At 45.7% G+C, this 25292-nt stretch overlaps 3 protein-coding genes across 6 annotated transcripts in view; 2 read left to right on the plus strand and 1 right to left on the minus strand.

Annotated features, from left to right (window-relative positions):
* Positions 1–25292, plus strand: part of LOC135394520 (rab proteins geranylgeranyltransferase component A 1-like) — a 216146-nt gene that overhangs the window by 122498 nt on the left and 68356 nt on the right. The gene's annotated exons all lie outside the window — the stretch shown is intronic.
* On the plus strand, positions 1783–5285 carry LOC135394518 (ubiquitin-fold modifier 1). Its single transcript, XM_064625296.1, has 5 exons — positions 1783–1857; positions 1961–2017; positions 2151–2208; positions 2295–2367; positions 4094–5285. Coding segments are annotated over exons 1-5 (279 nt in total). The 5' UTR covers positions 1783–1855; the 3' UTR covers positions 4183–5285.
* LOC135394517 (coronin-7-like) overlaps positions 3483–25292 on the minus strand; it is a 37443-nt gene continuing 15633 nt past the window's right edge. For 3 of the 4 annotated variants that reach the window (XM_064625291.1, XM_064625292.1, XM_064625293.1), the window contains 10 exons: positions 23936–24179; positions 21532–21707; positions 20258–20366; positions 17879–18108; positions 14353–14543; positions 12276–12414; positions 12002–12208; positions 7712–7847; positions 7522–7658; positions 3483–4538 (listed from right to left, as the gene is read on the minus strand). In XM_064625291.1, coding sequence (XP_064481361.1) covers positions 4419–4538; positions 7522–7658; positions 7712–7847; positions 12002–12208; positions 12276–12414; positions 14353–14543; positions 17879–18108; positions 20258–20366; positions 21532–21707; positions 23936–24179 — 1689 coding nt within the window. In that variant the 3' untranslated portion in view covers positions 3483–4418. The remainder of the gene's footprint in view (positions 4539–7521; positions 7659–7711; positions 7848–12001; positions 12209–12275; positions 12415–14352; positions 14544–17878; positions 18109–20257; positions 20367–21531; positions 21708–23935; positions 24180–25292) is intronic. The other variant, XM_064625294.1, reaches the window with a different exon arrangement.

Here is a 25292-nt window from a genome sequence, read left to right on the forward strand (position 1 = left end):
AGCCAATGAGAAGTAGGAGCTACATTTTTGCGCGGAAGCACCTGGAAGAGTGAGTGACGCGGCAATGATACCCCTCAGTACAGTGCCCTAGAAGAGTATAGTGGAAAGAGCGGAACCGGTTTCAGCCCGATAGCTGAGGAAGGACGAGCGGACGGCCGCTGCTGGATCTCCTGGCGCTGCTGTCGAATTCCCGAGGAGAAACTGTGAAGCGCCTATGTCCGCTGCAGCGTTTTTGCTATTTTTGCGTGGTTTGCGTGATGCTTTGGTGACTCCGAAAGAAGGCGATGTGTGACGCATCAAAATAGTGAAGCTTCCTGTAAATTTTGCTGGTATTTGAGTGTGCTAGTCCTCGATGGAGAAGAAGAAAAAGAAGTTAGAGACACATTGTTTCGCGCCCCGTTGCAAGACTGGCTACCCGGGTAGCTTTCTGTCGAGCTTAAAACAGCTGTGGGCTTAAGGGTCACCATTGCCAGCACAATATCCCTGATGGACTACTTAACAAGGCACGTCGGGTATAAGTTCATCGTGACATCACGAAGTCAAGGTCCGCTTGACAACGTTTTTGGCATCGTGAGGCAATCCTCAGGCTGTCACATCCAACACCACAACAGTTTTTGATAACTGTTTCTTGCAGTAGCTTTTATAGTATGGCAAAATCTGTTGCAAATGGAAATGCGGAGCCTGGTGTGTTAGATGCTCTGCTCAGTACAAACGGCATAGAGGAATACAAATGCGCGTAATTGAAAAGTCAACAGACCATGTCGCATATGTATCCTCGAGAAGCGACCAGAGACTAATTTTTTATATAGAGCTCTGGCTATGTTGCCAGAAAATTCCTGTCTAGATCAAAGTGTGACATGTGTAGAAAGTTGTTGCTTAGTGACAAGAATGATGTACAGAACCTGCACGCAGCTCAGCTGACTCAGCTGAAAGATAAGGGGGGCCTGTTGTATCCATCAGGCTTTATGCTTAGGTTCGTGGAAAATTTGGAAAACGTGTTTACCATCAGCTGCTTCAGTACGCAGGAACTTCACCATGAAAGCATTATGGACGTCACTGCACTTCTTCATAGAACTCGACAGGATGTCATTGGTTGCACTGAACTTAGCAAGCAACTACATGCTGAAGTTATGGTATTTTATGTCACCACTAGGCTTCATTTTTTGTTAAGTCGCTGAATCGAGCCAAAGCACAGAAACGCGACTGTGCAAAATATCCGAAGCTCAGTCGCTGCACAAAACTTGTCATTTTTACCTGCCAGTAATTTTTTTGTTCTTTACATTATGTGCATCCAATGTTGCATTTAATAGCAGTTTCATTGTTTTTTTATATATTCATACTCTGTGGTCGTTATAATCTTGTGTCTTGTACTTATCAGCCAACTTTACATCGTCATAGCCTGCGATCATTCCATAACTGAAAGCATAAACCTGCCTCCCTCATTGCGTGTGCTTCCTGTTTTATGTGGCATATGCCGGTAGAACTGTGTCGTGTAGTTAAGGTTTTTGAAAGAGGTAACAAGGAATAATTCACAGAGAGACACGCACACACAAATAACAATCATAGGAAGTGCGATAATCCAATACGCCGGCGCCAGTTTCTGCTCGGGGTAACTACGCCAGCGCCCCACAGCGGCATCCGCCTCAAGAGCCTCACAGAGGGAGCTTCGCATTTTCCACTACAATCTTCTAGGGCACTGTACCCTCAGGATCTAGCGTCTTGTCCGGTTTAGCGCCGTTTGTTAGCCACCGGAACCAGTCGGAACGATGAGGGGGCGCCAGGTAGTTTCCTGTTCCTTCCCCTCTTTCATTTTTCTGTCGTCTGTTGATGTTGGCATCGGAACTCGCTTGTCAAAATGTGAGCAATTTCGTAATTACTTCGAAATAACTTTCGTTTCTAACGTACTTATCGCATGAATTACGCAAACACGACCTTCAGTAACGTGCTATTCTTTCAACAGGTCTAAAGTAACGTTCAAAATCACGTTGACATCTGACCCGAAGCTGCCGTTCAAGGTGTATGTAACACATGGAAGTTTACGTACCTATCAAGTGATGTCTTATTCGCACAAACACGATTTGATACAGTGCTCGAATACAACGAGCATGCCGAAGTCATGCATATATCATTGAGTAAACGTTACCTTCCAGGTTGAGCGTCCCTGAACAAACGCCGTTCACAGCGGTGTTGAAATTCGCTGCTGAGGAGGTTAGTCGTTTCACAGGAATGTTAAAAAGGCGGTAGTTTACGGCGATTTAGTGAAAATTTACAGACACGCTCTCGTATATTTGCAGTTCAAAGTTCCACCTGCAACAAGTGCCATCATCACGGATGACGGTATCGGAATAAACCCTGCCCAAAACGCAGGTGGGTGCAACGTGCTTTACGTAAACTTGGGATTGGGGGAGGGACAGCAGGTCGGCAATGGATTCAAGTAGAATGCATAGAAGCCCAAGTTTACACGTTCCAAACAGGGGAAAACAATTTGCACACAAGTTTGCTTCAATAAATTCATTTTCATTGTGAAGGTCGGGTAAAATATCTTGGGGATCAGGTCTCTCCTGTAATCTAATAGCTATCATCAGATAATCTTTTTTTTCTCCTCGTGAAACCCACCCGAGGACAGTGGCAACTTGGTGGAAGGATACAAGACACGCAGTCTTCCATGAGGGACGTTAAATGTGATGTTAGTTAATAGCTCATGATCACCATTGTCTCGAGACGTAACGCCCTGAATTACTATTAATGTTTCCTCATGATATGTTGGTGGCCCAAAAATCAGGTACCAAAGGTATAGAGACAGAGCCACCATGCAATAGTCGTCAGCTGTGGAAGAGTGAATCATGTGGTTCAGTTTAGCATCTGCGGTTTCTTCCACATTATGCAGCCGAAACAGCTAAATACCAAGCATTGTCAACTGTTGAGCGCAACGACTTATTAGGGACAGTGTTTGACATTGTATTTGGACAATCATCTCTCCTGAAAAGCAGTCAGATGAATAAAAAAATATAAATTATCATTGCCTCTGCAGCAGAGGTAGCTCCAGTGACAAACATTTGAAGGGCGAATCAGAATGCAGCGCACAGACGATTAGCATTGTTTCGGAGTTTATCTGCTTCACTTACTTGGCATCATGCAGACATTGGAGACTCTCACCAATCAAGGATGTTCCCTCATTTTCTGATATTTCCATAGAGGGACTTCCACCATACTCTCAACATCCAGTGTCCACAAATTGCATAAAAACCACGTCAGTAATTTGGCCAGTTCCCGAATTAATAGGCCCCGTACCTTGAACCCTACTGTTTTGTAATTGTTCCATTATGCTGCCGGATCGTAGCAAAGATTCGAAGTTCAGGAGGAGTCATCTCCAAGAAAAACTCGAAAAATGTCTCGTGCATTTGCAGACAGCATAGAACGCAAGGTGCTGTACCACCTGTCCTTCATTCCCAGAATGCATTTCAAGGAAACTAAACATCTGGTTTATTTATAAAATATTTTATTATGAGACAAAAATAATAGAGCTAAAAGAAAATGCGCAGAATTGGGTTGTGGCAGCCGCTAACATAGTTCTACCTGCAAAAATCACTAATTACACGCAAAATGAGACATTTTGCTGTGGCACATGGTAAATATACAGCATCTGTGTGACTAGCACGCATGCTCTTGTTAGAACAACAATTGTGTTACACATGACATTCTTCAGTGTACATGTAGCAAAAAAAAAAAAAGCGAGAACAGCGATTTCATCTTCAACACGATGTATACAAGTGTCCGGGCAAATATAGTAAATAGCATTTTGAAAAATTATGCAAATACACACAGTATGTAAAACAGTACCTCAAAAAATTATTGCAATCTGTGGAGGAGTATCTTTAGGATATTTTAAGTGTTAGTTGTTAGCTCATTAGCTTAGTTAGGATGTGGAATGCAATTTTTGGCACCTCGTAAAACAATGGAAGCTAAATAGTTTTGTTGAATGAGTGCCTCGATAAGTGTTGTTGCTTAACGTGTAAGACACATGTAAAGTACAAGGCTGAGTAGTTGAAACTCCGTTCCCACGTTTAATCGTGCGTTCTGTTTCTTTCGGCAGGTGACGTCTTCCTCAAACACGGTTCAGAGTTGCGACTCATCCCTCGAGACCGGGTTGGATTCTGCCAACCACTTTGTGCAATGTATTAAATTTGAATTTAAAAAATTATTAACTGGTAAAACATAAATCTCTGTGCAAAAACAGATGGAATTGAGCATCTTTCCACTTGTATCGGAGGATTATGAAATAAATTAGGAGGGAGATAAAGAATAACACAGTCCACAAAAGAGGGCGTTTCACGAATGTCGTCTTCCCTTCAGACGTCTTCGTCCTGTCGGATGACAAATGTGCTGCTTATTTTTGTACAAACCGCTACTAATGCAAATTAAACTGCATTGCATTTGAAGGCCCAGCTTACCCATTCCTTGGGGTCTACTCCCTCAAACGTGTCTTGTGGTAGTGCTGCGTCTTGGTTCGCAATCCGAGACTTCATGGAATTTATTATCTGTGGGGCATAAAAGAATGTATCCTTGAGGCTGTACAGATAATGGAGGACAGACAGGAATACTATACAGTGCACTGTGCTGGTGTACTGCACTGTACCACAAGAAAATGATTATACAAATTAGGTGCACTAAATACAGGGTGTCTTTTTCTTCAATACAGATTTTTCATTAAAAAAACTAAGGGCTATAGACATCCTCTTTTCAATTCTATCATCTCTGTGCCGGCCCAGAGATGATAGAATTGAAAAGAGGATGTCTATAGCCCTTATAGTTTTTTAATGAAAAATCTGTATTGAAGAAAAAAAGACACCCTGTATACACTTACACAACACATATAGAAAGCATCACTGACAAATTTGCAAGGTTTACAAAAGTCTACACAAGTAGCACTAAGAAAGTGCCAACTGGGACGACAATAACGCTGCAGTCATTTGAAACTGCACTAACTGATAGCTAAGGCCCCTGGTTTTCTGCTGCGGCAAATTCAAAATTCTGTGGCACCGACTTGTAAATTCCGCGATATTCCATGGCAAGGAGCGAACGGCATTGTTTCAGCTTCAAACAGATTCAAAGCACTTTTGTTGCTCAGCATTCCATACATGGTATCTTGTATTCTCCTCTGACAAAAAATGCCATCTGTCACCTCCAATCATTTTGTACCTGCTGAAAGATCTTTCAGCAACTACATAGTTTATAGGAAGGAGTTTACAATACATGCTGTTTGCATTAAAAGTTTGGAATTTCTAGCCCATGGCTTTCGTGTAGTTTTTCTTGCATTAACTATCACAAGAGACACATGCAATTCTTCTGTGGGCCCCTACTCTTTAATGTTACATGATAGTGTTTCCTGCTTTTCAGGTGAGTACATGCTGGGATAATTATCTTGATTTCAAAATTTGATATCAGGCAGTGGCATGTTACACAGATGAGGCTGCTATTGTTTCTGAACATCCATAGGTCACTTGTGAAACAAACAAATTGGCGTCCTGCCTCAGATTTGTCGTTAACACCTTTTAGCTTCTTTGCTGGAGTGTGTTTGCCTCACCTGGCAATCTAAGTTAAATCTTTAGGACCCTATTTTTGTTCCTGGGCTGTAGGCATTATCTAAGAGAACTTTTTAAAGGCAACCTCCCAGACATCAAATCAAAATCCCCCAGTGCCACTGCTAAACTGCACACGGGAGGGACACCTACCCTTCCTCAGTCGGAGTATGCAACTTGGGCTAACGTTATCTCAAGCTAAACTACAACCTGTCTGTGTTGGTCCTGCAGCATGGTCAATTTTGTAAAGCAGGCTTCACCTCATACATGGAAGCGTCAGGTGAAGCCCACTTTCAGGAGGTGTCGTTCATATTCGGCGAATAGTCGAATATTCGCAAACCTGTATACTGATTCGAGTGATTGATATTCGATTCGAATTCGAGACCTCGAATATCCGCACCCCCCCCCCCCCCCAAAAAAAAAAGAAACAACAACAGGGGATTCCCGAAATTTCGCGGAATCGCGGAAACCCGGGGCCTTACTGATAGCGCACACACACACACATGATGCGCAAGATACACATGATAGCAAGACGCATATGGCCTTAAGTCCAACCCGCGTAGAGGGAGTTTGCTCGCGCACGTCTGCGCGAAGTTTTGAGGTGCGCACGCGCGCAGATTTGTGATCCTACTATATCTCGCTGACTACTACGAGCAGAAATCGAAAAAGAAGAAAAAAAAAAAAAAAAACGCGTTCGAGACGCGGGTTTTGTCTGTGCATGCAGCAGTGAACAGCGGTGTTCAGCTCAACGCCAACAACATTTCGACATTTAACCGGAATTTCATCGAACTGTTGGCCTCGTACGAATGCTCAGAGTTCGTTGGCATTCCACTAAAGCCGCAACTGTCGAGTGACGATGCATGAAGCGTACCGCGGCTTCGAGTTTGGCTGGGGCGGATTTTACTGGCGGTTTCGGATACCGAACGAGAAGCGACGCATTCGCAGATGAGCGTTACCTCCAAAGCTCCGCGCGTCACTTTGCAGCTGTTCTACTATTCATGTTCGTCGCCGCTACCACAACATACAAATTCCAGCGCGCAGCCCGCAACCGGCTTTGTAGTAATCTGCTCATGATATTCGAAAATATTCGAGTATTAAATTTTTGAATATGAATACGAATCCAATATTGCAAATATTCGATTCGTATTCGAAATTTCGAATATTCGCAAAGTGAGGAGGGAGACAAGATGTGAATGTTACACCGCCTCATGCTATACCACTGGCATTGGGATGGTTACAAAACAGGTAATGAAAACTCCAGATGCATTGCATCTGAGACCATTCACAGTCACCCAGCCTACAGTAATGCACTAGGACACCCGGAGCTTCAAACTCAAACACAGGATACATTAACAGAAATCTTGCTAGGCATTCCTGTAAACAGCCACCCACTTCAGTCACTGCACAGATAATGATTTTTTAGGGGACGGTCGCATCCAAAAACCCATCTACGAAACCGATACCACTGTGGTCGGCATCGGCCAACAGTCTACCTGGCTAATTTTTTCGTTCCAGAAGGGCTTAGATATTAACTAGACAAATTTTATAGATCAGCGCTGCCTCTGTGGCTGCAGAGGCTCCAGCGGCGTGACGTCACTCCGTAAGCGAAGGAGTGAGAGGGTGGCGCCGTCCGGATGCCCCGTAACTCTATGAGATGCCCGCAAGGTTGCGTCGTTCCTTTTCTCAAAGGCGTGCCAACATTGTCCTCGTTTTTCCAGAGAGGGAATTCCTCCATACCCTCAACATCTGTAGTCTGCTCTTGTCATGTACATATTCCGTCGATTAACAGTGAAACTACACCAGTATTTCACTTGGGATTTTCGATACCTTGGTGAGTGGTTCGTGAGGAATTAAGTGAGTTTCGAAATCGACTGGAGTGGATGCGACAGCCCCTTAAATAGTCACACGTGTCCGTTTATCTAGTATATCGATGCGTAATTACCTGTTCCTCTTTCTCCCTGTTGCTCTCGATGAGGGAACTGGACAGTGTCAGGTCCCCTTCAAACTCTAGGTTAACATCCGGCAGTGTCATTCTTGGAACGTGGGGCGCTGGAGGTCTGACCTCGGGGGCTTCTGATACTAAGAGAATTTCCATGCATTGATACGGGCAACTCATGTATGGAGTCACTTACAAAGTTCCATCCCACTGGGCCTGAGACTAACGAGGCTAGCTTGGCGGCAGCCGCCCGAAAACCATTCTGTACTGGTCATGGCTGGTTCCCACGTGACCCTTGTGTCTGGGAACAGGTCATCTTGGAAAAGCTCCGACTGCAAAAGAAAAACCATAATTCACAGAAAGGTCAACAAGGGTTGGAACATCTAAGGAGATGTTCTGTTCAGCCCTTCTATCAAATACCGTATCTACCACCACCGTATCGTGCCATTTAGGGGGTACGTTCAATACACGAACAAGGAAAAAACGAAACCCAACACTTAGGCTACACTACACTGCCGTTATATTCCGAGATATCCGCGGCCATCTCTCTGGGATCGAACGTTGCGATTCTCCCTCCCCTCGCGACTGTCCCACACCAAGTCGTCTTCCGTTCCATCAAGCGTGGACGAAATACTTCTCTATGTTAGCCACATTCGTAGTGCGTCACTCATGCGCGAGGCGGTCCTTCTCGTTGGCTGCGAGAGACAATTGGGCTGTGCTACTAAAGTCGGGGCGTAGGGGGCGTTTAATGTGCAGGGAACAAAAATGTACCAGCATTTCGGCGCTCAAGTTGGGGCGCATTCAATACACGAGTGCATCCAATATGCGAGTAAATACGGTACATCTCTTTTGCATATCCCAATTTGAATCCTCTGTGGTGGCCTGTGGACGACGACGTGCTACTGCGCCTTGCAGCCAGTTGTTGCAGCCAGTTGTACCGGCACCGTCCTAGCGTGTGGCACGCACATCTGCCCGCTGGGACATTCCATCATCGCCGGTCAGGACTCATGTAGAGGAACACCACCTTCTCTACATTTGGTGACCCGAACAACGAATAGTACCCTGTTCGGCGTAATTTGGCCATTCATCATCCTAAATTTTTAGGCGGCAAACCAGCAGCGAACCACCTTCTGGCAAGCAAGTCGCACCGGGACCCCAGTTCTACCGGGGACCCGCAGGGAGATCACAGCAAGTTCACTTTCCGGCCTCCACCTGCTTCATGATGGTCCTCCCCGGCACTTCTCTGGCGACAACCAGCATTCACGCTCTCGTACCGGTCGTGGTACTGTCGCCCACTCAGCAATGCACTCGCTCAGCAACACTCAGCGACAAGCAATGCAGCAACGATCACTCAACGCCACACAACGCACTCAGCGCCGCTCAACACAATCAGCAACCACTCAAGCACTCAGCATTCACATCTCATCACTGGAACCCGCCCGGATCGCAGCGCTCTTGTTCCCACCATCCCGCTGCTGCTGCATCAACAGCCACATGCACAAGCCGTGTGTCCAGTCGTCCACCATCCACGAGTCGTTCTCATTCTCCTCTTCGTGGTATCGACGCGGACCTCAACTGCATGCATTGCTCCGTGTCTGATGGGGGAGTGATGTGGCGGCCCGTGGACGACGACGCGCCTCTGCTGCCGCGCGCTACTGCGCCTGGCAGCCAGTTCTACCGGCACCGTCCTAGCTTGAGGCCACGCACATCTGCCCGCTGGGACATTCCATGATTGCTGGTCAGGACTCATGTAGAGGAACACCACCTCCTCTACACCTCAAAGTGTCCATGCTGGTGGTTAACACCTCCTAGCAACAGGTTGTCTTTGAAATTACCATGCAAACTCTTCACTCTCGTAAAGATTGTGTCACAGAAAGGTATTCGCCACAGGTTCTTCACATGTGAAAACTATGAGAATTGTGTGTGTGTGTGTGTGCGCACGTGCATTTAGCATTAATTCCTGTCTCACGATGAATGATGTGGATTGTGTTGTGCTCTTATTGATGTTAGCGTAATCAGTTCAAGGAAGTGACGTAAAGGTGGACCTGCTACATTAGACACACGCCTTTGCTTATGGGCAACAAAAAATAAACTTGGTTATTTAGGGGCATCAGAAGTCTCCCACTGCTATGGCAGAGCGAGCTCAAGTTCGAAGGATTAGTACATTTAGGTGGTACTGTTAAAAAAAAAGAAAGAAAGAAAGAGGAAAGGGACAGGCAATGGCAGGGGTCTCTCTGTATGTGAATTTGAGATACAGACATGCAGGTTTGGAATATATTTCCTGTAATAAGGGTAGTGACAGAGAATATGCTGATGTGAAGAGGGTTCCTTTAGTCAATCGTAATCAAAATCCATTCAAACAAACATAAATCCTGCACAAATCTGCCTCATTAAAGAAAACATGTACTAGCCATCCTGCACAATCTCTATGAGTGAGAGAGGGAGGTCACATTCTCAGCACAGGCACCCCTCCATGCCCCCACCATCTAGATGGGTTCTATTGAGGTTCTTCTATAAAGGATGATGTGAGCTGTGAGCTCTGTAAGATGAGGTCTCATGAAAATTATGAAGTGTGAAATCCAAATATTTAATATGAAATCCAATATCGAATCGAATGGGGGGGGGGGGGGGGGGGAAATGCCGAGTTGAACAATGAATATTCGTGCAAATTTTACAATATGTGCCTTTTGCACTAAAATTTTGCTGCAAATTTTTTTGGCATTAGCCATCACAAGAGATACGAAATTCTTCTGTAGGATGCCCCTACACTTTAATTTACATGATAGTGTTTCCTGCATTTTAGGCGAGTCCAAACTTACTAGGGTAATTATTAAGGCCCCGGGTTTTCCGCGATTCCGCGAAATATCGTGGAATCCGGAATTCATCGCGGAATCCTTCGTTTGACACGGAATTTCATGGAATTTCATGGAATCCCTTATTTTTAGGGGTATGCGGGTATTCGAGTTATCGAATTCGAATCAAATATCAGTCACTCGTAGTATTTCATACGCGAGTCGAATACCCAATATTCGGATTTCCGAATATCCGACTACGAACCCGAATACGAACGACACGTCCCGAAAGTGGGCTTCACCTGAAACTTCCCTGCATGAGGTGAAGCCTGCTTTACGAAACGGCCCATGCTGCAGGACCAGCACAGACAGATTGTTGTTTAACTTAAGATAATGATAGCCCAAGTTTATTGTGCATACTTCGCCTGAGGAAGGGGCGACGTTCCTCCCGTGTGCAGTTTAGCGGTGGCAGTGGGGGATTTTGATTTGATGTCTGGGAGTTTGCCTTTGAAGACTCTTACATAATGCCTACATCCCAGAAACGAAAAGGGTGTCCTGTAACTTCCACAGGGCATGTATTGTAAGCTGCTTCCTCTAGTCTTTCTATAAAGTTCCTATAAACTCTGTAGATGCTGAAAGATCTTTCAGCAGGTGACAGACCTTTGTCTTTGTCAGAGGAGAAATCAAGATATCATGTATGTAATGCTGAGCCACAACAGTGATTTCAATCTGTAATTATATAAAATATTTTTGTCCCCACATTACCCAAGAAAATAAAGTGTTTCCCATTTCAAGCAGCCGTTGATAGCTTGCCGCGGAAAATCACGAAATTTACAAGTCAGTGCTGCAGAATTTTGAATTTGCCGCAGCAGAAAACCAGGGTCCTTAGTAATTATCTAGATTTCAAAATTTGATGTCAGGCAGTGGCATGTTACACAGATGAGGTTGCAATTGTTTCTGAACATTCACAGGTAACTTGTGCAAAAAACAAATCGGCGTCCTGCTTTAGCTTTGCCATTAACATCCTTTAGCTCCTTTGCTGGAGTGTCTATGTCTCGCCTGGGGAAGTTGCGTTGCTGATATTTTGAACTTAAAGGACGTCTTTAAGACACCCTTTTTGTTCCTAAGGCTGCATACATTATTGAAGACTTTTTGAAGGCAACCTCACAGACATCAAATCAAAATCCGCCGCCGGCACCGCTAAAGTGCATGTGGGAGGGATGCCGCCCCTTCCTCAGGCGGAGTATACACAATTAACTAGGGCAAACATTATCTTAAGCTAAACACATGTCCACATGTGTTGGTCCTGCAGCACTGGCAATTTTGTAAAGCAGGCTTCACCTCATGCAGGGAAGCATCAGGTGAAGTCCACTTTCGGGGTGGTGTCATTCATATTCGTGGGATATTCGGAAAACAGAGTATTGGATATTCGAGCGATTGATATTGGATTCGAATTCCAGAACACGAATATTCGCACAGCCCTAATGAAAACTCTTGATGGGAATACAGCACTTGATGTCATATTGTTATTGTGGTTAAGCTGCTTTACTGTTGCTTTGCGGGTCTACAGCAGCACAAAATATGTAAAGCTACCAATAAAATTCCAAAAGATTCGAGTTCTGCTCTCAAAACACTAATGATAAAGTACACTTTCTTCCTTTTATACCCCTGTCATGTGACTGCAACACACTTACTCTTAGTCGAGGCACCTTGAAGGAGAGGGGTTCCACAGTGGTAGTAGTGAGCCGAAAGGCTTTGGCAAACTCAACCTCCCCAATATTGCAGGCTACCTTGGGCAAGAAGGACACTGCCTGGTGGGGACATCCACACTTATAGTGGGACAAGGGAAAGAAGTGTGGGCTATCTGCTGCCACCTCAAACGCAAATATTGTAGAGTCCCCCTGAAAAAAAAGAAAACCACCAAAATTACTGTTCTGCTGCTAACATGGAAGAGAGAGAGATACTTGCTTTTCCTGTGAGGAATAGTGTAGAACTGTCTTCATCATAAAATGGAATGAGTATGGCAGGGCTGACATCAATGCCTTCCGTTGTCAAAGGTGAGGAAATGTCTCTGACTTCATAAAGGCTCACTTGACGTTCAGATACCCTACATGGCATTGATGAAGAGAAAGATATGATATGGGCAAAAATCCTTGTCCAGTCTCATGGTGAATTCCATTAAGAGAGTAATTTTTGCCCTCGCCGTATAGCGTTTCAGTGCATGCTCCCGGCGGGTTCACACGGGACTGCTTTTTCAATGGAATGCTAGCATTCAAGGTGCCACATGCTTTCTCTGGCTTGCTTTGGCCACGTTGAGTCCACCAGACTGCTTCGGAATCGCACAACATTATTTCGGAAAATATTTTTTCCTAAATTCGGGGAGTAAAAATCGGGCAAATAAACATGTGCTCTAAATTAATGCAAATCTGGGTGGGAAAACTTACAATATGCTAATACAATATGCTTTGGGGAGAAATCGGGCTCAGTTACTCAAACTAACTGGACTGGTTCAGTACAGATGGTGGTGTAACTGAGTTTGCTGCTAAACAAGTTAGTGTGCATTCCTACAGATGCCTCAGTGAGGGCAATTTGCCGGGTAAAAATGGGTTTCACCTTAGAGGGGCAACCTTCAATTCGGGGTGCAAATTCGGGGAAGAATCAGGTTAAACCCTAAAACTTCAGGCTCTAAAAGTAATTACACGCACCGTGACACACCATGTTTCCACCGTTGAGACGCACGCAGCCAGCGTGTCACACAAGTAAAAAGAAAAAGAAAAAAAAAGGTTTGAACATCACAGCGTCACTTATCACGCGCATGCCTCCTCTTCTCTGTCGTGTTCCGTTGGCTTTGCCCCAAGGATATCGCTGGATCAAAAACTATTGCTCCTAGGAGCAAATTTTTTGCCCCGGCTCAGCAGAGGGAACATTCAACGCATGCCCTGATTCTGCCAATAGAACAGTTTTTGCCCCTTTCCGGGGCAAAACTTTAACCCAGCTCTGCCAATGGAATGCGCCATCACAGGTGGGCAAGGTTGCTTTCCAATAGACAATTACGAATACAGTAGAATCTCGATGATACAATCACGGATTATATGAATTTTGGGATGATATGAATTCTTTTCCGGTCCCGGCCGGATGCCTATTCTTCTCATGTATTAGAGTTCGGATGATACAAACGCGTTATCTTGCCTTTACAGATGATACGAATGAGTAGGGGATGCGACAGAGGACGTTCCCCCGTGACGCGAGAGCGCGCGAGTCATGCTGCTGAGTCTTCCGAAAAGGGAGGGCGATCCTCACCACAAACTCCCTTACATCACGTAGCACAATGCAAGCAATGACTTTCCTTTTGGTGGTGGTGGTGGTGGTGGTGGTGGTGGTGGTGGAGATAAGATCAAAGGGATTGAACGGCCCGGAACCTTATCACCTTATCTCTGTTTTGACCTTTTTACCCCCCTCGCAACAATAAACCGCAAAGCTGTGTGACATCGATTCTGGCGGAAAACAGCAACCAGAACCCCAGAACACGTGGAGGGAACATATCAGGACAACTTGTGGCAACATTGCGCGTCACCATTCCGCCAGTCAGCTTCACCTAACACCTGCTTGCTTTAGGAGAAGCTCCCTTTAGACCACTGTCACGCGACCCGCGGGCGAAAAGCACGTGCTACGTCTTTCGAATCATCTCGCGTATTTGGGCAGCATTGGCCAAAAACGGAGACACAAAAACGCTACAACCGACCTCTTTCATTGACAGTAACGGAAAATGAACAGTCACTGTCTATTTTCTTGCCAATTTTTATTTTGGTTTAATTTGTTTGATACGAATTTTTTTCCGCGACCCCGTGAGATTCGTAACATCGAGATTCTACTGTACCAGACAACAATTAGGGGCTCCCATAGCATAGCACTACTACATCACTGACAAGACAAATAAGCAGAGTTCTAATCTGAATCTCTTACTTCATTAGGTAAAATTGTGTTTGCACACAAATTAAGACTAATTTAACAGAAGTCTGATTGCAATGAACATGAGTGTGCGTACTTGTTAAAGCCGGTAGTGACCAGATGTGTTCCACCTAGCACCCATGTCACACGTGCACCTCGTGTTCCCGATGGACCAGGACCTTCGCTGATGGGTTCTTCACTCTGCCGAGGGTTGTAGATGCGCAACCTCTGGTCTTTGCACACAGTTGCCAACGTCTTGCCATCCGGATTCCAAGCGAGGGAGAAGATCTGAAAATGTCAGTGTTCTGTCAGAGGCACCACGGGCAATGGCTAGTGAGACAGCAAAAAAACTGAAGCCTCAATGTGTGAGTCAGTCATCTTAAAGAAGCAGTGAGGTGACCCCTGTCCCCTCTTTTCGCTTGTGGCTACAGCGTGTTACGGAACAAATACGATGAGCTCCCGCGTAAGAACAACTGGCACAGGTGATGTGCAGCATGCGCATGCGAGACATCTGTTCTGCGCACCGTACAAAAGTCCTCCACCCTTGAAAAGAGGGAAGGAGGAAGGTATGTCACAATATCACCTATCCCACTGGCAGGGTTGATTATGTGACTCATGATTAGGGTTCCGCGTTTTCGGTATTTGCTGAAAAACACTGGCCGAATATTTTTTGCTGCAACTTTGGCATGTGCCGAAAAACTCAGAATTATACTCTCTCATATGGTGCAACATGCCGAAGATGCTGGTACCCAACTGCATTTTTTTTTCCTCTGGGGCATCGCATTTTCGTTTTTCCTTCACCTTGTTTCCAGGTGGAATGCGGGGAATACCACCCTGTGGGCCGTTAGCCTACTAGTTCAGGGAAAAACTTTTCCTTGTAACATTTTTATCAGTGGGCCAAGATGGTTCAAGTGCACCTGGAACCTTCCAACAAACGAAAGGAACAACAAAGGAACAAAAAACAAAAACAAAAAAATCTTTTCGCATCTTTTGAAGAGTACACCAGGATAAAAGGCACAGAACAGACCTGTGCTGTGGGTCTCACTGGGGGCATCGCTCTGAACACGGCTCGCGCAAATGTACAGAGTGACGACAGCGGCTACGAGGAATCTGCACGTGTGCCATCGTTTTCGGAAGTTTGTTAAGCCAACGGCGTGCACAGCGATGTGATCGACTTTGTAGCCCAACTTGAACGAACGGTGACGTCATTTTCAGAAAGCGGCAGACAAAGATAAGTGGCCAGGTTCGCTTAATTCGAACGCCCGCTTAATTCGAAATTTTTTCGTCGTCCAGACGACTTCTAATTAACCATATTCTACTGTATTTAACGGAATTTCACTGAACTTTTGGCCTTACACGAATGTTCAGAGTTCGTTGCCAACCCACTAAAGGTGCGACTGTGCTGACGATGCATGAAGCGTACTGTGGCTGCGCGTTTGGCTGGGCCGAACCTTAATCGCAGCTGCACACAAGTGTGCACTAGTTTTGGTTTCAGTTACCGAACATGTAGCAACACACTCGCAGGTAAGCGTACCGCGAAAGCTCGCGCGTCGCTTTGCAGCTGTTCTACTATTCATGTTCGTGGCGGCTAATGCAATGTACAAATTCCAGCGCGCAGCCCGCAACTGCTTTGTAGTACACTGCTATGATATTTAAAAAAATTCGAATATTCAAACTTTTATGAATATTTGAAAACTTTGAATATAATTTTCGAATATCTGCACACCTCTAGAATCGAATAGTTAATACTATTCGAACAGTATTCGCAGGTTTTGAATATTTCTGAAAGGTAGCGTAGCAGCTTCATTGGCGCATTTTCACATCAGCATTGTGGGCATCACCACGCGCCACATGCCTGTAAGACGACGATTGTCGAGTATCTGGTGAGGATCGATCTACTGGATAAATTCCAGACTTCCGACCACGAAATGCTTTCAGTGTCGACACAAAGAAGAACAGCGATGAATGTTGGACTTATTCACACAAAGCTTGTGTGATGCCACAACGTAATCGAGCGCTAAAAATAGCTCAGCTTCCGATATACCTTGCCCTTTTAATTCTGCAATGTGGACGGCACATCTCGGCGGCATTTCCAAGTCACATACGGTTTTGCAAACGTACGGGTAGGCACACACATGTCCAAAACAGCAGAGCACCCACTGACACAAGTGAAAGAGTGACATGCTTTCCTTTTACCCTTTCTCAGTACTTGCTCTGTCATGTGATGCGCCGCTGCAGATGACTGCGGAGCTAGGAGACTGGAAATGATAGAGGCCTGCGTGGCGCCTAGAACACACATTTTTTTTCGTCCACCCCCAATTGCTTTGACAAAGCAGAGAAGTTTTGTCTCCTAGCTTGTTGTCTCTTAGGTCAGTGGTCAAAAATGCGGATTTACGACTTGCCCTTTGTGATGGGATTAGTGACGTTGACCTTCTTATCTTTTCCGTGGTGACCCAAGGCACAATACAATGGGGAGCCCAATCGGGGAGAGAACGGCGGGAGGACAAAGGCGCGGCGTATTGTTCCTCGTTCCACTGCAGAACTTCGTTGTACAGTAAATCTCGGTTATAACGAACTCGACGGTCACGCGCAACCCGTTCATTATATCCGAAGTTCGCTATAAATGGAATGGACAAAAAATTTGATCCAAAAGGCCAGCAGTGTAAGAAACATGAGTCATGTATGCCGTTCATTGAAAATACATTGTTAATGGCGCCTGTTTATACACAGTTGCGGAGATCACGGCGTTTTCTAAGTCATCAAGGTGGTCCATGTGGGCCGCGGCGAGCGCCTTCGCGTACACAAAATCGCGGAGCGAAGCAACGTACTTGAGTGCCTCCGCTGTAGTTAAAATGTAAGGAGGGGAAGACACTGTGTCATCATCATCGTCATCGGAAAGTTCGTTTGGCGGCGGGCGCACGTCGGCAATGATGTCCGAATCACTGAAGTCCGCGACGGCCTGTGCGTCGTCATCTGCTGTCGCGAACTCCTCGAAAGACTGACAGCCGTCAGTCAGATTCGCAGCCGTTGCTCTGTCCCAAAGTTCTGTGTCGTTATCACGCACACCAAAGTCCACTTCACGATCGGCGTCTGTAGCCAGTGCCTGATGAACAAATCCAGCTTTTCTGAAGCAGTTTCGCAAAGTTTCCCGCTTCACCTGCATCCATGACGCCTTAATCATCGGCCAAACAGGTGCACGTGCAGCGCGCGCTGATGGTGACAGCGCATTGGCTGCAAAGCGAGGTCCCATGCAAGCGGCGCATGACAAATCCGCGGGCGTCTGACGTCGCGCGCTCGCCTTCTCCAGTGGTCGAGGGAGCTCTTTCGGTCGCAGTAACCGAAGGCTCCCCGGCAATTCGTTCATAATAGGCGGGGGCAAGATCCATAGACTCAATACAAATTTTGACGGTCGTTCGTGAGGCATTCGTTATAACCGAAGATTCGTTATAAGTGGGGCTGTTATAACAGAGATTTACTGTATATGGGCTAGAACTTTGTGGAACACACCTGAAAATCACTTCGCTGTTCCGGTATGTTTGTTGTAGCAGTTTTTTTTCCGTTAAAACGGTGTGTGTTCTAAAGGAGTTTGACTGTAGCAAGGCAGAACAGAACAAAGGTCTTGCCTGGTCAGTATGGCCCTGAAGACGTATCATCTCCTGTCGACTTTCCAGGTCCCACAGGATGACTGTCAGGTCGTGGGACCCTGTTGCAAGGGTGTCAGCAGCTGTTGGGTGGAACTTTACGAAATGGACCTTCTCCGTATGACCCTTGAGCTCGAAGTCTGGCTCAGTCAAGCTCTCTGTTAGACCACCTTCCGGTACTGTCCAGATCCGTACTCTGCCGTCATCACATGCTAGCAATAAAGAATATTTTGCCTTTAAATTTTGTGAAAGTGACAACAGAGTAGGGAAGCACCTATCCACATGTAGGACTGCAAGAAAAAAACTAAATACGACCCAGGCATACACCTTTGGGTGCTTGACCAATGCCACCTAAATGAGCAAAATGTGAAAGTCATCTCGTCACCCCTTATGACTTAAATCTCACACCTTTCCTCAAGATCAAACTTTGTTGTTTCAGTCAACAGAAACTTCAGCACATGCTTTCACTCTAGTCATATACAGGGTTTTTTCACCTAACGTGAAAAAAAAAAATTACTTTTCTGAACATCATGGGGTCAACGCTATTTATTAGAGCTTCCAGAGAGCTTCCACTGTGAATAGTTTATGAATATTTCACTTACACTGCGAATCAAATTCAAATAATTTCTTCAGACGGCGAATTAAATTCGAATAATCAGAAAAGGCCCAATTCGAATAATTTTGAATACAGTCGCCGACCGTTAATTCGGACTTCTAATGGTCACCGGATTTGTCCGTATTATCGAGCAGTCCGAATTAGTTGTTAATAACAAAAATCCACTCTCACACTGGCACTTATTACAAAAAATTTACACGGGATGGAAGAAAGTGTCGATACGCGTCTGCCTAGCAGCACACGGACGAGACAGAACGTCACGCTGCATTTCTGATAATGTCACACTGTCGGAATAAACTCGTCCGAGCGTATCGATGGCCGCGAGGATCTGCGCAGTAGACGGAGGTTCACCGACGTTCTCGTCGTCGTCCGCTCCATCCGCAGGCAGGTTCAGAACTTGGGCGACGATCTCATCATCGGTGAATTCAGCGCAAAATTCTGTGCACCGGTCCACCTCAGCTTAATCGTCAAACGATATGGAAGGGGGAATCGCCATTCCAGAGCCGCGCAGATCCTCCACTGATCGCATTGTCATCACTGTCAGTTGACGGAGACGACGACATTTCCACAGTTTCGATTGCCGCATCCGAAGTGCGCGTCTAAACAGCAACGTCGATCACATGAACGCGAACTTCGCGCGCTTCTCATCCCCACAGGCGGCGCTCCGTGGGAGCTACTGTAGCGGCGGCGAGCCGGTGGCGGTCCGGCGCCGAGCGGGAGTCGGAAGCTCGAGGTTCCGATTTTGAATTTAGGAGCGTGGATTTTCACAAAAAGTAGGGAAACTCGGCCAAAATCCGTCTGAATTATCGAGCCGTGGCCCCGAAAATGGTCCGAATTATTGGAAGCTGAAATGCATTGGTTCTATGGGGGCTATTGATTGAGTCCAAGATTTTGTCTGAACTATTGGAAAGTCTGAATTATTAGGGTCCGAATTAACGGTCGGCGACTGTACCTCATGGTGAAATATTTTTTGGTGTTGTGCTCACTAGATGATTTTGTGCTTCAAACATGTGAGCCTTTTAACCCAGCATAATATATCGTGAGAGAAGGGTCCCTCTGTGTTGTGTATGGTAGATTGCATTACTGGGATGACTGCATTGAGAGTAGTCAACATGTTCCATGCAGCCTACTTTGTGTGCATTTCATTTCTATGTTCGCATTGTGAATTTCCTGTACCTTTAGAAACTGCACATATTTCCATCTGTTACTAAACATAACTCTCAAAGTTTGGAGTACAATTACTGGAACCTGCAATGTTCAGAGTATATAGTGTTGACCATGAGCTCACAAAATTTGTGAACTTGACTGGATATCTTTGTGTTATTCTTTGCAAGTATTTCAATTATATTCAGAGTCAATTATTTATAATTGAATTTTACAGCCAGCACACTGACTGTCGGTAACTTCCAGTTTCTATTCTACCACAAAATCCAGCCATCGATTCAAGAGAAAACTCTCTATCTATGTTTTACCATATCTCAAAAGTCTCAACCATTTTTATCTGGGTCTCACACCCTTGTGCAGTCTGCCAAGGTGCACCAACTCACACACACATCACTATCTGTAACCAGAAGTGAACATAAAATTCAATTTTCTTCGTCTATAAAACTGATGCTCTGCTGGAAAAGGCTTGTGGCATCTACACATAACCTACGGTCAAATATAACGAAGTGAAAACCAGTCGACGGCTCCAGCCTGTACTTTTAAATGCCCGTGTGGACCCTTACCATGAGCCTAATCCTTACCAATGGCAATCCTGTTGTTGTCAAATGGATCCCATGCAAAGTCCATCACACTGGTCCCACATATCAGGCTGGGCACCACACCTGACTGCAAACGTCCCCTCTTGGTCAACTAGAAAAAAAGGGAACTTTAATGATAAACAAAGAAACACTCTACTATGAAGAACTGCACAAGACTTGTGTTGCTTTGTGAAAATTGTTTGAAAATGCAGAATGCACACTCAGTATGTACTGTACAGCTATAGCTGTATGACAATACCTGCATATGTTCTGCATATAGTCATTAACGTTATCCAACTATCAATTTTAGTATCGTTCTGCTTAGGTCAGGTGGGACTAGGTCAGGCAAGAAATGACACTGTGCTAGAAAAACACACATGAAGGGTAGAGAAAGAGCGTATCTAGATTAAGATGTGCCATTCAGAGCAAAATTTTTCAGGATTCCAAACCAGTGAGTGTGTTTCATAGCTGTTCAGAGTGGTGAAAACTAGGTATGAGGCTTGCTGTATTAAAACTACAGCAGGGCGAATAGCGAAATTTTCATTGCGAATCGAACACTAATATTCTTTGTGTTTTGTTGTAACGAGGTTTGACTGTGTCATCAAGTGATGAAAAGAGGCTAAATACCGTATTTACTTGCATAATTTGCGAGTCAGAAAAGTTGACGGCACGCAAATTGTGCGCGAACATTCGTAACGATGTTCGAATGATGCAAAATTCCAAAATTTTAGTATGTATGTGGTGATGAGATAGGCTCCCGGCAGAGCACCTACCGCGCAATCGGCGATGGTTGGGGGGGCAAAATACAGGGCCTCTACCACTCATTCCTACGGGTGAAATATGGCGAGACGCCACGAGTGCTGCTGGAAGACACCACTAGCTGCACTGGCAATCGAAAGCATGCCATGTCCGCCAACGTTGTCATGTTGTGCTGCAAGTTCATAGCGTGTTTGTCCAGCGTTTCTTTCCACATTTGTTTCGTAGTTCAAGTGACAGTATCGTCCATCGCATCAGTGGACCATCACTCGAATGACAGCGCAAATCAAACGGAAGCACTGCAGTAACCGCGGTAGCACTACAGGCATTGGAAAAAACGCGTGATAAGCTAAAAACAATTGCCGTGGTTGCTGAGAGACGTGGGCCAGATATGCTGGTACATAAATTACGCTATTTTTTAATTTTCTCTGCATTTTTTGTGCCAAACCAGGGGTGCGCAAATTATGTGGTGGCGCAAAATATGCGAGCAAATAAGGTATGCAAATTCATTTTATACCAACCTCTAGAATGGCCACATGGCCACCTGAAATAGCCAAAGGGAGCGCCAAACGGTCAGTGTTGGCCCTGAACCCTTCGCTCTCTCCTGGAATGGTCTTGCACAATGGTGGAAGATTTGTGATCTGCGTGTCCCGTGATCCTACCACGCCATTGAGGTGTCTGAACTTCGACACTCGTACTGCAAAGACAAAGTGGTTGCAAGTCACACTCATTTCCAAGTATCTAACAGAATCACACATATGTAGGATCTGACTGCTTCAGGTTAAACTCAATTCCTTCCTGAATTACAATAATGTATTACGTTGTATGTATCACACATTATTTAGTAGCAATCTCTGTGCATGTGTGATGCAAATACTATTCGAAGGCAGCAATAAACTACCGTATTTTCCGGACTATAAGTCGCCCTTTTGTATAAGTCGCAGTCACCCAAAATAACCAATTTCCACAAAAAAATTATCATATAAGTCGCACCTTTGTATAAGACGCACAAACGCAGATCTCGAATTTTTGAAATGTTTTATTGTACAGCCACGCGTATGTCACGTGTTGGATAGTCACGTGAATCCATCGAAGTCCTCGTCCTCAGAGTCACTCACAAAGAGTGCGGCGATCTCGGGTGGCACCTCCATGGACATTTGATCGTCCTCGGACGTGCTGGACTTGCTTGTGCCCACTTCCGCATCAGCACAAACGGTTGGCACAATCAGTCCAGCCTTCCTGAATCCCGAAACCACAGTCGTCGTCGACACTGATCGCCACGCCTTGCTAACCCAGTTGGCCACCTCGCCGAACGACGCGTGTTTCATGCGTCCAGTTTTTGTGAAGCTATGCTCCCCTTCCGTCATCCACGACTCCCACAGTCGACGCAGGACAGCCTTGAAACTGCGGTTAACGGAAATATCCAGAGGCTGCAACATTTTTGTCATTCCACCAGGGATTATGACCGGGATGCAGTTCTTAGATGCGATTCGCTGCTTAACTACCTCTGTAAGGTGCGCCCGCATACTGTCCTCATCACCAACAGACCTTTTTTTGCGTGAAAAAAACCGTCCGGTCGTCGTGAAACGCAGCGGTCGAGCCAGTGAGTCATCATATCTTCGTCAATCCAGCCCTTTGCATTCGCCTGGACTACTACCGAAGGTGGGAAGGCATCCTTTGGCATAGTCTTCCGCTTGAAAATCAGCATTGGTGGAAGCTTCGTCCCGTCCGCGCAGCAAGCGAGCACAACCGTGAACCGGGACTTTTCATGGCCTGTCGTCCTGACACTCAGTCTTTTCGCCTTTTTCCGTCACTGTCCTGTCCAGTGGGATATCAAATGTTAATGGCACTTCATCCATGTTTATGACGTGGCTCTGGCCGACGCTATGTTCCCTGATGGCGTCGTGCACAAATACCCGAAACTTCTCCAGTTCCTCTTCGAAGTTATCTGGAAGCTTCTGGCACACGGTTGTGCGTGCTCTTATAGCGAGCTTATTCCGGCGCATGAAGCGAAAGCACCCCGAGGGGCCGCCAACAAAGTCCTTGGCGTTCATTTCCGTCGCCAAAGCCTTTGCTTTGAGACGTACCTGAACGGTAGACAGCCCCCTGCCCTCCGCTCGCTGCTCGACAATCCATGTCCGCAGACGGTTCTCCAGCTCTGGCCATCGTGCTTTCTTCCCGCGGTCGGCTTTTTTGCTGGACTTCATGGAACGCAGTACTGTTGCAGCTTTTCGCCAGTCCCGGATTAGCTTTTCACTGACGTTAAGATGCCGTCCTGCTGCCCGGTTCCCATTGGCTATAGCATAGTCGACAGCATGCAGCTTGAAGCTTGCTGGGTAACTTTTTCGCGTTGCAGGCGCCATGACATGACAGAAACAACTGCCACCACCACGTGGATTGACACAAAACAAAACACAACGTGGTTGACGCAATGATGATGATGATGATGGCAACTGATGCGTGTGACGATGGGGATGCTATTCGCCATAGGAGGAAAAGCGCAAAATGCTGCACGACAGATGGCGCTTGTACTCAGTCCCAATATTTTCGCCAGGAAAAAAATTAGACTCGCATATAAGTCGCACCTCTGTATAAGACGCACAGCTGAGAATTTAAAAAAAAAAGCGCGACTTATACACCGGAAAATACGGTATGTCAAGCACATTTAATGTTACATCGTGTGGTGCTTGTGACTATGATTTGCGAGGAATGCATGTTTGACCAACATGTGCACCTGGCTTTAATAATTGATTTAATTTAATAATTGGGTGTTTACGTTGCGAGACAACTGAGATCCGCACCTTGCAGGACAGAAAGAAAAAATAACACGGTAACACTCGACTGTATCAATGGCACTCGATTTCATCTCGAATTTCAGATTTAAAACTTGCACCCGATTATGGAACACTTGGCGCAACAACTGACCCTTGAATCCACGTCCCTCACTACGTGACGGTTGCCTGCGAACAGGAGCAGAGCCTCTAGGTGCTGCGACAGGACTTCCACAGCTGCTCACGCTGCTTGATGACACAATACTTGAACGCTGACCGGCTCGAAACGAGACACTTTCTGTTGTGGTGCCATTCTGAGACGATGGAGCATTACCAGATGAGTCCTCAGACTTGCTCGATACCCTGGTGCGTGGTGCTGGCTTCGGAGCAATAAGTGGCTGCACAATAATATTTGTGTTACGTATATGTATATACGGATCCACTTACAACTATATTTGTCCATTTTACTATTACAGTTTCCATGAAGTCAGTCTCAGTTTCAATATTAAATAGAGTTTTGCATTTTTGCAAATTATTGCTCCATCACTTCTTCCCGTTTCTTTGGAAAGCTTTTCGGGAGATCCAATTCAAAAGGAGCAACAACTCCTAAATTAAACTGGATCCACACGAGGCCTCTGTAGAGGCAATCCTAAGCTACACAAAGGTTAAGCTTTTTCTGGAATGAAGTTCGCCGACTCTTTTTTCTGTATGTCCGCAAAATTTTCTGCGCTGGATTCCAGAAAAGGCCTCCATACTGAAACCAAAACAGAGTACTAATATAATCATGTACAGTCGTCATCCGATTTTTCGGACTCGGCGGGGATCGTCCAAATAATCAAGCAGTCAGAAAAAACTAATTTTGCTTCAAAAGTCAACTTTATTAAGTACTAGTAGGCTGGAAAAAATTGTCGATGCTTTCTTAACGGGCAGTCTTCCATCTGGGCCTGATCACATCGGCTTCTACCTCCATCTACATCTACATTCTACAGCTGAAGCGATATTGTATACGGGCGAAAGCGCCGCAGTCGCCTTCATTAGTTCCGAGTTTGACGGATGTGCTGGGAGACAGCAAGTCGTCGATATCCCAAACACATGGAGGGAACATATCAGGACAACTTATGGCAACATAAGGCATCACCATTCCGCAAGTCGGCTTCACCTAACGCCTGCGTGCTTTAGGTGAAGCTTGCTTTACTTCGCGGGTGGACAGCACATGCTCGGCTTCACGAAGCGCCACGACAGGACAGGACATTCACTGCTTATTTTCTTGCCTCAATTTTTATATTTGGTTTCCTTGACCTTCGCATTGCATCATGCTCACGTGGTAAGCTGGCGACCGCTCGGGATGCTCACGGGCTGGGTGTCCGAAATATCGAGCAACGGAGCAGTACGGCATCCGAAATTTTGGATGTTGTTATACATTAACTCTATAGGGCCTGTGGCCGTTTCGCGAATGCGTCCGAATAATCGAGCATGTCCAAAAAATCGGGGTCCGAAAAATTGGTCGGCGA

This window comes from Ornithodoros turicata, chromosome 5, assembly GCF_037126465.1.
Source record: "Ornithodoros turicata isolate Travis chromosome 5, ASM3712646v1, whole genome shotgun sequence".
Lineage (NCBI taxonomy): Eukaryota > Metazoa > Arthropoda > Arachnida > Ixodida > Argasidae > Ornithodoros > Ornithodoros turicata.